At 47.6% G+C, this 15,631-nt stretch overlaps 1 protein-coding gene across 7 annotated transcripts in view; it reads right to left on the bottom strand.

Annotated features, from left to right (window-relative positions):
- Positions 1 to 5,095: 5,095 nt before the first annotated feature.
- ASS1 (argininosuccinate synthase 1) overlaps positions 5,096 to 15,631 on the bottom strand; it is a 53,493-nt gene continuing 42,957 nt past the window's right edge. For all 7 annotated transcript variants that reach the window (XM_023730807.1, XM_023730809.1, XM_023730811.1 and 4 more), the window contains 3 exons: positions 11,973 to 12,129; positions 6,754 to 6,819; positions 5,096 to 5,391 (listed from right to left, as the gene is read on the bottom strand). In XM_023730807.1, the coding sequence (XP_023586575.1) occupies positions 5,346 to 5,391; positions 6,754 to 6,819; positions 11,973 to 12,129 (269 nt within the window). In that variant the 3' untranslated portion in view covers positions 5,096 to 5,345. The remainder of the gene's footprint in view (positions 5,392 to 6,753; positions 6,820 to 11,972; positions 12,130 to 15,631) is intronic.

Here is a 15,631-nt window from a genome sequence, read left to right as displayed (position 1 = left end):
CACAGGTTTCACTGTGTTAGAAAAGAAGAGAGATCTAAAATCAATAATCTAAATTTTACAAAGTAAAGTATTATAATGAAATGTGCAAAGACCTAGAGATAGAAAACCAAAAGGGAAGAACACACTTGGCACTTCTCAAGCTGAAAGAACTGAAGAAAATATTCAAGCCTCGAGTTGCAATAGTGAAGGATTCTACAGGGAAAATACTAATAATGACGCAGGAAGCATCAAAAGAAGATGGAAGGAATACACAGTCACTGTACCAAAAAGAACTGGTCAACATTCGACCATTTCAGGAGGTGGCATATGATCAAGAACTGACAGTACTGAAGGAAGAGGTCCAAGCGGCACTGAAAGCATTGGCGAAAAACAAGCCTCCAGGAATTGATGGAATACCATTTCAGATGATTCAACAAATGGATGCAGCACTGGAAGTACTCACTTGTCCATGCCAAGAAATTTGGAAGACAGCTATCTGGCTGACCACCTGGAAGAGATCCATATCTGTACTCATTCCAAAGAAATGAGATCCAACAGAATGCAGAAATTATGGACCAATATCATTAATATCACACACAAGTGAAATTTTGCTGAAGATCATTCAAAAGCATTTGCAGCAGTGTATCGACAAGGAATTGCCAGAAATTCAAGCCAGATTCAGAAGAAGGCATGGAACAAGGGATACCATTGCTAATGTCAGATGGATGATCTTGGCTAAAAGCAGAGAATACCAAAAAAGTGTTTACCTGTGTTTTAATGACTATGCAAAGGCATTCGACTGTGTGGATTATGACAAATTATGGATAACATTGTGAAGAATGGGAATTCCAGAACACTTAATTGTGCTAATGAGGAACCTGTACATAGACCAAGAGGCAGTCGTTCAAAGACTACAAGGGGATACTGTGTGGTTTAAAGTCAGGGAAAAGTGTGCCCAGGGTTATATTCTTTCACCATACTTATTCAATCTGTATGCTGAGCAAATAATCCGAGAAGCTGGACTCTGTGAAGAAGAATGGGGCATCAGGATTGGAGGAAGCCTCATTAACAACCTTCAATATGCAGATGACACAGCCTTGCTTGCTGAAAGTCAAGAGGACTTGAAGCACTTACTGATGAAGATCGAAGACTACAGCCTTCAGTATAGATTACACCTCAACATAAAGAAAACCAAAATTCTCACAGCTGGACCAATAAGCAGCATCATGATAAACAGAGCAAATATTGAAGTTGTTAAGGATTTCATTTAACTTGGATCCACAATTAATGCCCATGGAGGAAGCAGCAGTCAAGAAATCAAATGACGCATTGCGTTGGGCAAATCTGCTGCAAAAGATCTCTTTAAAGTGTTAAAAAGCAAAGATGTCACTTTGAGGACTAAGATGCAACTGACCCAAGCCGTGGTGTTTTCAACCGCCTCATATGCATGTGAAAGCTGGACAATGAATAAAGAAGACCGAAGAATTGATGCCTTTGAATTATGGTGTCGGTGAAGAATATTGAATATACCATGGACTGCCAGAAGAATGAACAAATCTTTCTTGGAAGAAGTACAGCCAGAATGCTCCTTGGAAGGGAGGATGGTGAGACTTCATCTCACACACTTTGGACATGTTATCAGGAGAGACCAGTCCCTGGAGAAGGACATCATGCTTGGTAGAGTAGAAGGTCAGTGAAAAAGAGGAAGCCCCTCAACGAGATGGTTTGACACAGTGGCTGCAACAATGGGCTCAAGCATAACAATGATTGTGAGGATGGTGCAGGACCAGGCAGTATTTCATTCTGTTGTATGTAGGGTCATTATAATTGGAACCAACTGAACGGCACATAACAACAACAAAATTCCACCTTAGGAAACTAGAAAAAGAAGAGTGAATTAAATCCAAAGTAAGCCAAAGAAAAGAAATAAGAAAAATCAGAGACGAAATTAATAAAAATAAAAACAGGAAAACAATAGAACAATGAAACCAAAAGCTAGTTTTTGAAAAGATTACTAATTTGATAAACTTCTAGCCAGGATAACCAAGAAAAAAAAGTGAAGATACAAATACTAATATCAGAAATGAAAGGGGCCATCGCGACTGATCCCATGGATATTAAAAGGATAATAAGGGAATATTATGAACGACTCTATGCCCACAAATTTGATAATTTAGGTGAAATGGACCAATTTATTGAAAGATAGAATCTACCAAAACTCACGCAAGGAGAACTAGATAATCTGAATAGGCCTGTATCTATTAAAAAAATTGAATCAATAATTAATAACCTTTCAAAACAGAAAGCATCAGGCTCAGACGGTTTCACTGGTGAATTCTACCAAACATTTAAGGAAGAAATGGTACCAATTCTCTGCAACTGGTTCCAAAAATAGAAGCAAAAGGAACACAGCTTATTCTATGAGACCAGCATTACCCTGATACCAAAAACCAGACAAAGACATTACAAAAAGGAAAACTACAGACCCATATCTCTCAGGAACATAGATGCAAAAACCATCAACAAAATATTAACAAATCAAATCCAACAATCTATAAAAAGAATTATATACCACAACAAGGTAGGATTTATTCCAGGTATGCAAGGCTGGTTCAACATTTGAAAATCAGCTTATGCAGTCCATCACATCCATAGGCTAAAGAAGAAAAATCATATGACTATATCAGTATATGCATAAAGATAATAACAATGTATTGTGGGGTTTTGTAAAAGTAATATCTATGACAACAATTACACAAAGTTAAATGTTCTAAGGTTGTATTGTAAGATTATTACAAGACATGTGGAGTGGTATATCAATTGAAGGTAAATTGTGGTAAGTTAAAGATGCATACTGTAGGCCCTAGAAAAGCCACTAAAAAGGAAATATAGTAATAAATCAATCATAAAAATAAATCTTAAAAAAAAGCAGGAAATAATTTAGAATGTGGACAAAACTAAATCCATAAGTGGGGAAAGTAAAGTTAGGTAGGGGGTATCAGTATAATGAATATTATGCAGTTGTTGAAATTGCTTATTGTTCTCGTTTGCCATTTAGTTGATTTCAACTCATAGTGGCCCATGAGAGAGTAGAACTGCCCAATAGAGTTTTCTTGGCTGCAATCTTTTTTTTTGTTTGTTTGTTTTTTTGGTACAGACTCATTATTAAAAGATTACACCATATTATAAAATTTATTCCTGATTTTAAATGAAAAAAATTGAATTGAAAAACAGTATTGATATTTCTTTTTAAATTGTCATACCATCTTACTCTAAGCAGAAATCTTCATTATCATGCAATCTTTATGGAAGCTGATCACCAGGTCTTTCTCCCATGGAGCTGCTGGGTGGAATTGAACCCTCAACCTTTTGGTTAGCAGCTGAGTGCTTAACTGTTGCACCACCAGGGCTCCTTGAAATTGCTTATAAAGAGTTTTTAATGACATAGGAAAGCATTAATGATATAATATTAAAATTTCAAAAACAGGGTGCAATGTTGTATTTCTACTTCTAAGTAAAAATGCAAAATGTAAGCATAGAAAAATACAATAAAAAAGAAATACACCAAATGTAAGCCATGTTTGTAACTGGGTGGTGGGATAATGGGAAATAGTTATTTCTATAACATTTTCTGTTGTTTCCTAATTTTTAAAAGAAAAAAAGCAATTAAGATACAGTCGATTACAATAGTTAAGAACATAAACACACAAGGTCTTTGGGGCCAGCCAGGTCAGGGCTTGACTCTTGGCTCTGCCACTTGCTAGTTGTGTTACCTTTGGCAAATCAATTTCTCCGTACCTTGGTTGCCTCTCTGTAAGATCGAGATAGAAGTGTCTACCTCATAGAGTGTTGTTTTGAGGATTCAATGAGATAATGCTAATGAAGTGTGTAGCAAAGTGTTTGGCACAAAGTTAATATTCATTGAGTAATTACTATTATTACCATGGGCATTTATAACTGTCATAATCAGAAAATAAGAAGTTTTATTGAAGGCAAGTTTTAAAAAAGCCCTCATTGACAAAGGCAGTGGAGTGGAAAACTCAGAGATCAAGCTCTGGGTCTAGAACCAGGGCAAGGCCCAGAGGAATCAGCATTCAGGTCTTCCCAGTAAAGATGCTTTTGGTTTCAAGCAGCAAAACTCCCTTCAGAAGCTAAAGCCCTAAATGGCAGTTGGTTATGTGAAACCAGGGTGTCTCGGGGAATCCAGGTCAAGAAATGCCATCAGCTTTCATGATGGTATCAGGATGGGAACAGGGGCTCTAAACTCGTAATCCATTCTTCAACTCCTCCCCTCTGCTTCTCTGCCCGCATCCTTCTTCTCCCTCTCTGCAGACTGTTCTCTGCTACTTCACGTAGGGGGCAAGACACCACGCCTAACTTTACTTGTCCTCAGTTCTGACCATTTGCCTAAACCGTAATTAGAAAAAAAAAAAAAAATCCAAATCCCTGGGAGATTCTGATTGGCCCAGATCAGGTCAGGTGATCAGTCTTGGTCCAATCAGATATGACCAAGTAAGCAGGAGGGAGGAGGCGGGTCACAGTAAAACATGGCTTCTTTGGGTCGGTTTGTGGATTAGCCATACAGGAACCTTGTAGTCTGGACAGACACACCCTCCCCAAAAGTGCCCACTGTATTCTGTGTTCATTTCTCCTCTCTGCATAGGCTTCTCTTCTTACTTGGGGTTCTTCCTCCTCCATAATTTAGGCTACTTCAGGCCACTCAGCTGTGGTGTGGGAGCGTCGTGTGGTCAATCGTGGCCACCAAATCCAGGAGTCCTGTGTGGGCTGTGGGTAAAAGCAATGCCCAGAGAAAGGGCTGTGGGCAGGACACACTCCCCAAGCATGTCACCTAAACTCTCTTCGGCTTCCTTTTGGTGACAAAGCCCCAGGTTGCTGGGTCTAGAGTCTGACTCAGGTGGGCAGTTCTGAATTCCAAGTTTTTGCTGGGGGAGAGGGGTTGACTTTGCCAGATGAAACAGGTTCTCTGGCAAAAGGTGGTCTTCGGCAGCACTTAAATCACAAAGCGCAAAGGTTGAGCTAAGAAAAGCATGATTGACTACACACGTGCGCGCGCACGTGCACACACGCTCACTCACCCAGCTCTCTGCAGGAATAAAGAAACAAAAGGCTAATGTATCTTTTTTAATTGTCATTTTACTGCTCCCCACTGTAGCCACCCCCACTCTTCGTTTTGCTGACCACTTTTGCAGGCTAGGGGGGGCAGGGAACAAAGCTGGGATCTGGCGCCCCCAAGATGCTGCCAGCCAGAGAGAATAAGTCACAATTACAAATTATCACAACAATTAGTGCTTGTACTTGGGAAATTGACAAAGCGAGGAGGCCCCAGCTCCTCATTGTCAGCCGGTCTATTTGGTGGTAACCTTGCTCTGGAGTCGATGATATTCCTTCAGCCTGTAAACCAGATTCAAAACAAAGAAAAATGTAAATTAACAATAACAACATGCACTCGGTTCAATTAATTCAGGCAGAATCGGGGTGGTGGGGGGCAGCTGTTTGTTAAGATGTGTGTGAAGTTGTCTTTAGTTTCCTTCCTCTCTTCCCTCTGCTGCCCTGGCCCCTCCTGCCCTCCAATCAGGATAATGTAATTTATTGTAGGGAGAAAACATTGCTTGTCATTGTTGAAGACAAAGCGGTTAACTGGCAATGGGAGAAATGAAGGGGCCATTATGAAAACACGGTGTGTTCTGGGCCATTTAAAAGGGTTTATAGAGTCATAAAATACAAACAGAGGGTGCAGGAGGTGGGAGGTTGGAGGTGACTGTGGGGAGGAGAGTGCCCAGAGCATTCTGGATGGATTCAGTGTCTCTCCTGGGCTAGGGTGGCTCCAGGCACAGAGACTGGCTCTGGGAGAAAATGGTGACTCTGTGCTCAGGGCATGCTGTCAGGGAGGGGAGAGCAACCTGCACCTTCCCAAATCCAAGCCCCATGAGAAAGAAGTTGGTGATTAAGAACCCAGAGCTGACCGACAAGCCTTCAGGACTCAGCTCCTCAACTTCCTAGCTGTGTGACCTCAGGTAAGTTACTCAGCCACTCTGGGCCTGTTTCTGCAGCTGCAAATTTGTGTAAGAATTAAATGAGACAACTTAAGGGAGTGCCTAAAAGGTAGTTGCTGGTCATGACCCAGTTTGCCCTTGTACATGCCATCCCCAGGCCACGGCCAGTCAGAGTGCTTGCTGCTGGGCACTGAGGCAGGTATTGGTAACATCCTCACTTTGGGACTATCAGAGGTTTAGAGGGGGTTAAGGGCATCCTGCAGAGCCAAGATTTGAACCCAGGTCTGGGCGGCCTCAGAGTACATGTGCCACCCCACTGGGCCGTGGAGATCCACATAGCTAGGATGGTTTCCAGCTAGACCAGCAGCTGTCATGTGGTGACATGAAGGCAGGAGCTGGACAAGGTGACTTTTTAAGGCTCCTTTCTACCACTCAGCCACTTTCATTTCTAACCTGTCCAGGAAAAGGGCTTATATGTGGGGGCCCCTATGGTTGGAGAGGGTGGGAGTGACTTTTAGAGACAAAGGACAGGATCCAGGAACTTGGGATCCAAATGCCCAGGACCCTCTGCTCCTTATGGCTGTTGCAAGCACGCCTTCTGGCCCCACTGAGCTTGAGAGCAGGCTGGGTCCAGAGCAGGCACTGAGGATGCTGTTGGTGATGGACAGGAAGGTGGGGCTTGTCTAGGGCTGAGCCGCAGTCAGAGCCTGCTCCCCACACGTGGGGATCTGAGGGTCCATCAGGGCCCAGAGGGTCTCACCTGAGGGAGTTGATGTTGATGAAACCGGTGGCATCGATCGGCTCATAATCGCCCTGGACGTTCATGCTGCAAGGAGAGAACAGAAACTTGTCAGCACGACCCAGGCCTTGCTCTCTGCATTGGAGGGAACTCTAGGGCCAGGCACAGATCCGCACAGATCCTCACAGATGCCCAGGGCGTTTCCCCTCCTTGAGTTTGTCCAAACTCTCCCTGCGCTTTGACTTCCATTTGATTTCTGTCCAATTCAGGGAGCCCCTACTCTGGACCAGGGGCTGGAGAGCCAGACAGGCCTGGCCCTGCCTCCGAGGAGAGCACAGTGTCGTCTTTCCTGCTTCACAAGTGAGGGGAGGCTGGGAGCAGCAGCCCCAGCTCAGCCAGTAATTGTGGTTAGCAGCCATGAAATCTTCCCCTGACTCATGGGGACCCCATGCACAATGGAACAAAACGCTGCCTGATCCTGCACCATTCCCATGATCACTTGTGGGCTAGACGGTTGTTATCCATAGGGTTTTCATTGGCTGATTTTTGGAAGTAGATTACCAGGCCTTTCTTCCTAGTCTGTCTTAGTCTGGAAGCTTGGCTGAAACACGTTCAGCATCATAGCAGCATAAAACCCTCCACTGACAGACACGTGGTGGCTGCATTTATGAGGTGCACTGGCTGGGATTTGAACCCGAGTCTCTAGATTGGAAGGTGAGAATTCTACCACTGAACCACAATTACCAGAATCAGCCAGTACTAGCTAGGTGAAATCCTCCTGTGAATCAGAGCACTCCGTCTGTCAACTGGGGACCCAGATTGGAGCCAGCTGTCCTTGGGGCTGTGGTGTGGCTCGAGGAGGAGTGTTCAGCTAACAATGGCCAGTGGCCCAAAGGTTTGGGAGGCAAGGAAGCATGCATGGGAATAGCCTTAGTTTTGACCGACAGCTTCTCTCAAGCTTCAGCCTCCAGCATTCATGGCAAGATTTGGCTGCTAAGTCTTGTTTCATCTTTTTGTCCAACCAGTTGGACCCTGTCTAATCTGTCCTTGAACCCCAGCACTCATCACACACCAGCTGGTTGTGAAAAGTGCCTGGTCAGTGGCTGCTATATTCAATTGAACATTTTTTTTCCTCTATAGTTTCCATATTTCTGGATTCAACCACCTTCATCTTTTGTGCTGTTCTCATTTAGCTGCCCTTCCAAGCTCCTCTCAACCACAGCAGAGTCATTCAAGTCCCACAGATTTGGGTATGCATCCTAGCTCCACCACCATAAATCTTAGAGCAACATTCACCCTCGGAGCCTCAGTCTTCTCGTCTGTGAAATGGGGCTAGGGATACCTGGCTCTTAAAGTTATTATTGGCTCCACATGAAATAAAGTAGCTAGCTAACTCCTGAAACATGGCAAGCACTCAATTTTACTAATATTATTCATCCATTCACTCATTCACTTATTCAGATATTTATTAAGTACCTACTACCTGCCAGGCAAGGAGCCGTGGTGATGCAACAGTTAAGCACTTGGCTGCTAACCAAAAGGTAGGTGGTTTGAACCTAGCCAGCAGCTCTGTGGGAGAAAGACTGGCAATCTGCTTCTTTAAAGGTCACGGCCAAGAAAACCCTACAGAGAAATTCTACTCTGTCGTATAGGGTTACTATTAGTCAGAATAGACTCAACGGCACCAAACAACAACAACAATCTGCCAGGCACTGTCCCAGGTGCTGAGGACACACGAACGAGACAGGTAGGGTGCCCATAAGGGAGGCAGACATAAGCAATCAATCACCTACTAAGCATTCCTGAAATACAACTGTGGTAAGTACTTTGAGTCCCTGGGTGGTGCAAATAGTTAACGTGCTAGACAGCTAACCGAAAAGGCTAGAGGTGTGAGTCCACCTAGAGGTGCCTGGGAAGAAAGGGCTGGTGATTTACTTCCCAAAAATCAGCCATTGAAAACCCTATGGAGCACAGTTCTATTCTGACACACATGGGGCCGCCATGAGTCGGAGTCAATTCCACAGCAACCGGTAAGCCTGATGAGGATGTGGTCTCAGATGCCCCAGCTCCTCCATGAGGCCACCTCTGAGGCCTCCAAGGGTGGGTCGCTCCTCTGAGCTGCCCAAGCCCGTCTGTTTCTCACGGGCCCCTCCTCATGTCCTGCCCTGAATCAGCCCCTTGTCTTCCCGTCAGAAAGGGCTAGAGATACAGAACTCCAGCCTCGCGAAAAAGCAGTCTGAAGGTTCTCGATGACAAGGAGGTGGCCTGGCCCCTCAAGAGCCCTCTCTGGAGAGGTGAGGTTGGGATGAGAGAGAGGGAGAGGGAAGAGCGGCTAACCCTGAGGCTGTACTTCTGACTGGTTGTCTTCGTGGATCGTGGATTTTTTTTACAAGGACAACGGGGTCTGTGCCTCCACCCAGCCCAGTGACTTAACTTATTCAGGACACGGGCTCTGTGCACCCCCAAACGACCTCACCCTGACCTTCACTGGGCCTTTGAGCTGGCACATGGAACTCTCCATGAAATCATCCCCATGCTCCTACCCCTCCTTAATCTCTCTACCTCCCAGCCCGTCTTCGCCACCTCCAGCAGCCCCTCCAGGCCTCAGACAGTGAAGTCACTGGCAGCTCACTGGAAGAGAAGATACCAGACTTCCTGGGTGTCTGCCACACAGTGCCTCCCTGTGCATGGAGTAAGTGCTTCAGAAAGCCAGGACCAAACACATCCACGTCCTCAAATTCCTTTTCAGACCTTGCTCCTGGGTGATAAACAAGGCTCAACATCCCCTACTCCCCAACACACAAACTGTCAAACATGCTTTCCAAATCTGGCCTCCCCCGCCTTCTAAATCTCCCCCTCCCCTTTGGAGGGGTTCCTGTACTCAGCCCAGGGAGAAGGCAGGGTGAGGAATTCCCTTCTCCCTGCCCCTTGCCCCCATCAGCCAAGCAGCTGTCTTCACCTCCATGTCTCACATGTCAAAACAGTCTTCCATCCCTGTCCCCAAAATGGGCCCTTCCAGACTGCCCCAGCAGCCCCTGCAAAGAGGGCCCACACCCAGGGACAAACTTGTCTCCCAAAGCTGCTGAAGAGTTCCAAGAGATGATTCTCAGGAATTGAACAACCTCTTTTTAAAATTGCAGTTGGGGTGAGGGGGGGAGGTGGAAAAGAGTTTACAATAATTTTTTTTTTTTTAACCTCCCCTGACGGTCTACAGAAAACCTCTGTGCTTTTATTTTTGCTCATTCGAGTGGCTCTGACCTGCTCTATAATTACGTTACTTTCTACCTACTGTGCCGCGGCATTTCCAGTTCTGCTACCTCTCACGGCTTCCTCGCTGGTCCCTGTGACGCTGTCACTCAAGGGCTTTCAAGTCAGTGATGTAGAAATCAAAAAGAAAAGGGAAATGGTCGGAGACACAGTGAGAATAAATGTTCCTGCTTTTCTCTCTTTTTTTCCCCTTTCCCTTTTTACTTTATTCATTTAATCTCCCTGAGTGAGACTGTAAGGCTTAATGAAGGGTTGGACAGATTATTAGAGGCTGTTGATTTGGAGGGGGAGGGAAGAAAGAGCCAGAGAGAGAAAGAGAGAAGATAATTTGACATTTACCCCGACTGATCTAAACTGATTCGGTTATATTTATGGCTTATAAAGTGTTTAGAAAGATTGAAGGGGGGAAAAACTCAACATGGCAAAGAGAAGGCAAAGAAAAAATAATATTGGCTGCCAAACAAAACTCGTACTTTAATTCCCATCTGGCCTTCGGGAGGGAAGAGCTGGCCTTAGCCTGAGAGAAGCTGGGCCTGGGACCTGCATCAGATGGGGCTGTCCCACAGGGGTCTGCCCCCACCTCTTGCTTGGCTAGGTGACCTCCAGAGGAGGCCACTCTCCCATTCACGATGCAAACACAGTGGCAGCTAATAGTTAACTGCTGCCTTTGACTCATTCGGTTTTCATGGACTCAAAGATACCAGCAGTCATGGAGATGGCCTAGGACCGAGCAGTGTTTTGTTCTGTTATACTTAAGGTCGCTATAAGCACGAGCCGACTCAGCGGCAACCAACAGCAACAACACCGCCATTGACCCATCCCACCAGCGTTCTCCTCTTACTTCTCGGGGAGTTCCTTCTTAGCCACCCTCTGCCTGGCCAGTCAATGAGGAAGCTCAGCTCACACCCTTGGATCAAACCCTTCTTGTCCCCCCAGATGGTCTCCTCTTGGCCCATGGCTTCAAAGAACATGGAAATGCCTATGACTCTCCAATAGCTTCAGCCCAGGTTTCTCCTTAACTCCAGACTCATGCGTCCAACGGCCAACTAGATAGTTCTCCTTGGCTATCTCAAAGGATGCCCATACTCAAGATGTTCAAATCTAAATTCACGATCTTTTCCAGGAACATTCCTCAACTCAGCGATTGCCACCAACATGTACCCAGCCACTCACACCAAAAAACAGGGTGATTCTGAACACCTTCCCTCTCCCTCCAATTTAAGCCCTTTTGATTCCACCTCCTAAGTATCTGTTAAACCTGTCAGCTTCTCTCTATTCCCAGAACCATAAATTTGGCTCAACCACCAGCATTTCCCACAGGGTGTCCTTGCTTCTATCCTTGCCAGCTTCCCTCATACTTGAACCCATTCTCCAGAGCAGGCAGAAGGATCTCTAAAAACACAGATCTGATCCTGTCTTTCCATTGCTGAGCGTGCCCTTTATGATCTGACTCTGGACCTTCCCCCCGGGCCCTTTAGCCCTCGTGTTCTTGTAGTGCCTGGGATGTGCCAGGCTCTTCCAAAGCTCAGAATCTTTGCACGTGCTCTCCCTGGAAGCCCTCCCCCTCTTTGCTGGGTTAACTCCTTTCTTTCAGAGATCAGCTCAAAGAGAACTTCCTCAGGGAAGCTTCTCCCCAACCCCAATTATTATACCTAACCAGAGTATCCTATACTTTGTTCATAGCACGTTGTCAGCTTCTCTCATTCCACATCTGTGTCATCATTTGACTGATGCCTTTCTCCCCGTCTAGACTGTAAGCTCCACATTAATGCCAAAGGCATAAATGGTGTCAAATACTCTTCACGACCACGTCCCCTGTGCTCCACACAGCACCTGACATGTGCTCAGGCAAATAGTTATTAGGAGAAGCCAGTTAGAAGAGGCAATGGGTGTGAGGCCCTGGTGCCCAGCGCAGGGCAGGATGAGGTGAGCATGCCCTTTGGGAGCGGTAGGGTGAGGGGTGGGGCACGTACCTCACCAGCTCCTCGTTGTAGAGTGACAGCGGGGACTCCCGGCCGAGGATGTACACCTGACCCTTGAAGACAGATACCTGCACCTTCCCTTCCACCCGCTCCTGGGACTTGGTGATGCAGTAGCGGACAAACTCACACTCAGGGCTGTGCCAGAAACCTGCAGGAGGAGAAGTGAGGGTGCTAGGGCCAGGGCATGGAGAGGAACTCAGGTACAGGAGGGATGTGGCATGCCCTGCCCCCATCACGGCAGACGCTGCCCGCTGCGTTGTGACTCAAGATGTTCAAATCTAAATTCACGATCTTTCCCAGGAACATTCCTCAACTCAGTGATTGCCACCAACATGTACCCAGCCACTCACACCAAAAAACAGGGTGATTCTGAACACCTTCCCTAGGGACTCTCGGAGGACAGACCGGATCAGCCTTGCTTGCTGCTAAGTGCTAACACTGTATGAGCTTGTAAATGATTCAGTCAAGGAACCACGCCCACGGGGCCCCTGTCCTGTAGCCTCAAAGGGGTCCTGTGGATAAGGAGGGTCAGAAGGAGGGGAGCTAACTCACTGCTTCATGCAACAGACAGGCGCTGGGGACAGTGATGAAGGGACCCCATCCCTCGTCCACAGAGAGCTCCGCTCCTGTGAGGGAGGCAGACATTTACCAGGAAGGAGACCTCAGACAACACTTGGAGGCAGATGGCCCTGGTGTTGAGTGATGAGTGTGTCCAATATGGGCAGCTAGGGGTGGCTGACTCCTCAGTGGGGATGACACCTATCTCCCTCCTCAGACGACCAGAAACTTATCGTACATGGGGCACCTGTCCCCTAGTGAGTGTGGACCCAGGGGCTGCTGTGAACACCGGCATCCAGGCAATTCGAAAAGCTGAAAAAAGCCCACCCCTCGGGATGGGCAGTGCCCTTGGAAATCCGTAAATAGTTTCCACGTAATACTATTTGCATATGCAAATATGATGTTTTTACATATATAAGTGGAGGCGCTGAGCAAAATTCTTTATCTGGATTGGCTCTGAATCTTCATAAAACAACCGTATAAGAAAAACTCTCTCTGTCTTTCTAAGTAAGGAAATGAGGCTCAGGGAAGTTGAATAAACTTCTCTAATCATGTAGTTGGTAAGGGAAGAGCAGGGATTTGACCTCAGCCAGCCCAAGTTGTCAAGACTCTGCTTCATATAATTATCTTGAAGTTTTCCTCTCCGGGGCTGGAACATCCCTTGGTTTGCAGGTCAAGGCAAGAGGTGCCTGAGAAGTGTGCTACCTCCTCCCCCACCCAGGCCCACTCCCCATGCCCCAGAGCCCTAAGGGCCGGGGAGGGCTGGGTGCTCAGTCCCCAGGTGGGCCCAGGCTGGCGACCCCATACCTCAGGGACAAGCAGGCTCAGACCCTGGGACAGCCGGCTCCTCCTCACTAGTCTCCCCAAGAAAGGTAAGAGGGGCAGGCAGAGGGGCGATGGCCAGGGTTGGGGGAGGGACAGAGCGGGCATAGGGTTTCTCTGAAACAGAGCTGGGAAGGTGAGCCCACCTGGGCAGCTGTGGGGCCAGATGGTGTGTGATCTCCTGCCCTGATAAAGGGCTGGGTCAGCCCAGGGTCTGCGGCTATTGTTGGCGGCCCAGGCCTCTGGGGGCACCTGCTAAAAAAGCTCTCCATGGGAAAGGGGGGCAGACCTTCTCTGGGGTGGGGTCCTTTGCCCTGCAGAGGAGGGAGAGAAGAGATTGGGTCCTCGTTCTTCAGTTCACATCCCAGCCCTACCTTGACAGGCAGCATAACCTGTGGTGCCTCAGTTTCCTCATCTGCAAATGAGATAATACTACTAACCACTCTCCAGCTGGTTGTGTGGATTCAATGAGAATCCATGTAGATGGCTAAGCATTTTGTATTTGCAACGTGAACGCCCGATGACCTACATCAACCCCCGTATATGCACAAAGGCAGATGCCCAGAGAGGGAAAAAGCCTGTCCAAAGCCATGTAGTGTAAGTCTCAATCGAAGGCTCCTAACTCTAGCTGGACCCCCTGGGTGGTGCAAAGTTAATGCACTTGGCTGCCAACTGAAAGGTTAGAGGTTTGAATCCACCCAGAGGTGCCTTGGAAGAAAGGCCTGGCAATCTACTTCCAAAAAAATCAGCCATTGAAAACCCTACAGAGCACAGTTCTAGTCTGAAACACATGAGGTTGCCATGAGCTGAAGTCAACTAAGAAGCACCTGGGCCTGGGAACCCTAGCCCAGGGCTTTTCCCAACACACCATGAGGCCCCTGTGGGAGAGGGCACTGAAGTCCCCTCCCTCGGCCCCCAGTGTCCTGGGTCACACCATCTTCTAAGTCAGGATAATTAGCCCATTAAGTTCCCAGGCTGGAAGACAGGCTGGAGATGAGGCCAGAGATAGGAAGGACAGAGATCCCTGGGGAGCCTCCTGACCTGGGCTTTATCTCTGGGATCACCGCCTGCCACCCCCCCCCCCACCCCCCACCTGCCGCCGAGGGTCTTCTGCTCAAATTTCTTTTTCCAGTGGACCCAGCCTGGGGTGAGGGACAATAAGCCTGGAGCTTGATGCACATGGGAGAGGGGTGGGAAGAAGACCCTGCATGTCCTGGGTCTGTGGATGTACCTTGGGAGACGCAGCGGGCCTGGGGCTGGGCCAGAGACATCCCCCCATCCCGTGCTGCCAAGCTCCCGCCAAGCACTCTACACACATGATCCTTTCTAATTCGGAGAACAACTGAACTTTCTATGGAGAGTTGGCTAGAAGAAACTGAGGCAAGGAGCGAGGAAGTGAGCTAAGCCCCCTGAATGCGATGCTCCATGGAGCCCCTGCAGGGATGCTGTCCTCACTGAAGCCTGGGTACTGCCAGCTGACCCTGTGGGCTGGGGTGAGGCCACTCCTGGAGGCAGGGGGTCTGCACGAACCCTGAACAGCCAGACCAGGAAGGTTGGGAAGGGTCTGGAGGAGGCGGAGATGGAAGTCAGACACAGACACGCAGATGCAGGGAGGCAGTGGGTTAAGGCTGAGTTCACAGGAGCCAGGGCATCTAGGAGTAAGGGTAGGGTGAGAGAGCTGCCCCATGCCTCAGTCTCCACATCTGTGCAAGGAGACCACAGAGGCTCAGGGGAAGCCCAGTGCTGTAGCAGTGAGGTGGGCTCTATCGCCAAGGAGCTAGGAAGGACTAGAAGAGACCCTGGGGTCCCTTCATTTTATAGGTGGGGAAACTGAGGCTCAGAGAGATGACAGACCTGCCCAAGATCATAAACAAAGCCAGAAGCAAGGCCCCCAGAGTCCTGCCTCCATACCCGAAAACTGTGCCAGCATTTGTAGTTATTTAACACACACGGGAACATTGCCCCCAAGTGCCAGACACTGTTACAGATACTTTACAAATATTATTGGTCATAATTCTCTTTACGAGGCAGGTAGAATCGTCATCCCATTCTTTAGATGAGAAAACTGAGGCAAAGGGAGGTTAAGTAACTTGCTCAAGCTAACCCCTGCTTCATAATGTTCATGTATCACTAATCTGAGCCAACCTTGACTTCTGTGGGGGCCTGGACATCAGGGGGACTTCAGGAAGGTTATTAGTAATAACCACCTGGGACAAGCCTCCTCTCCCCTAACCTCTCACCACACCTCGCCACTCTGTGGTTTTGTTTTT

The sequence above is a fragment of the Trichechus manatus genome, unplaced genomic scaffold (genome assembly GCF_000243295.1).
Source record: "Trichechus manatus latirostris isolate Lorelei unplaced genomic scaffold, TriManLat1.0 scaffold00038, whole genome shotgun sequence".
In the NCBI taxonomy this organism is placed as follows: domain Eukaryota; kingdom Metazoa; phylum Chordata; class Mammalia; order Sirenia; family Trichechidae; genus Trichechus; species Trichechus manatus.
Note: the sequence above shows the minus strand (reverse complement) of the source record. Positions and strands in the feature narration are given on the sequence as shown.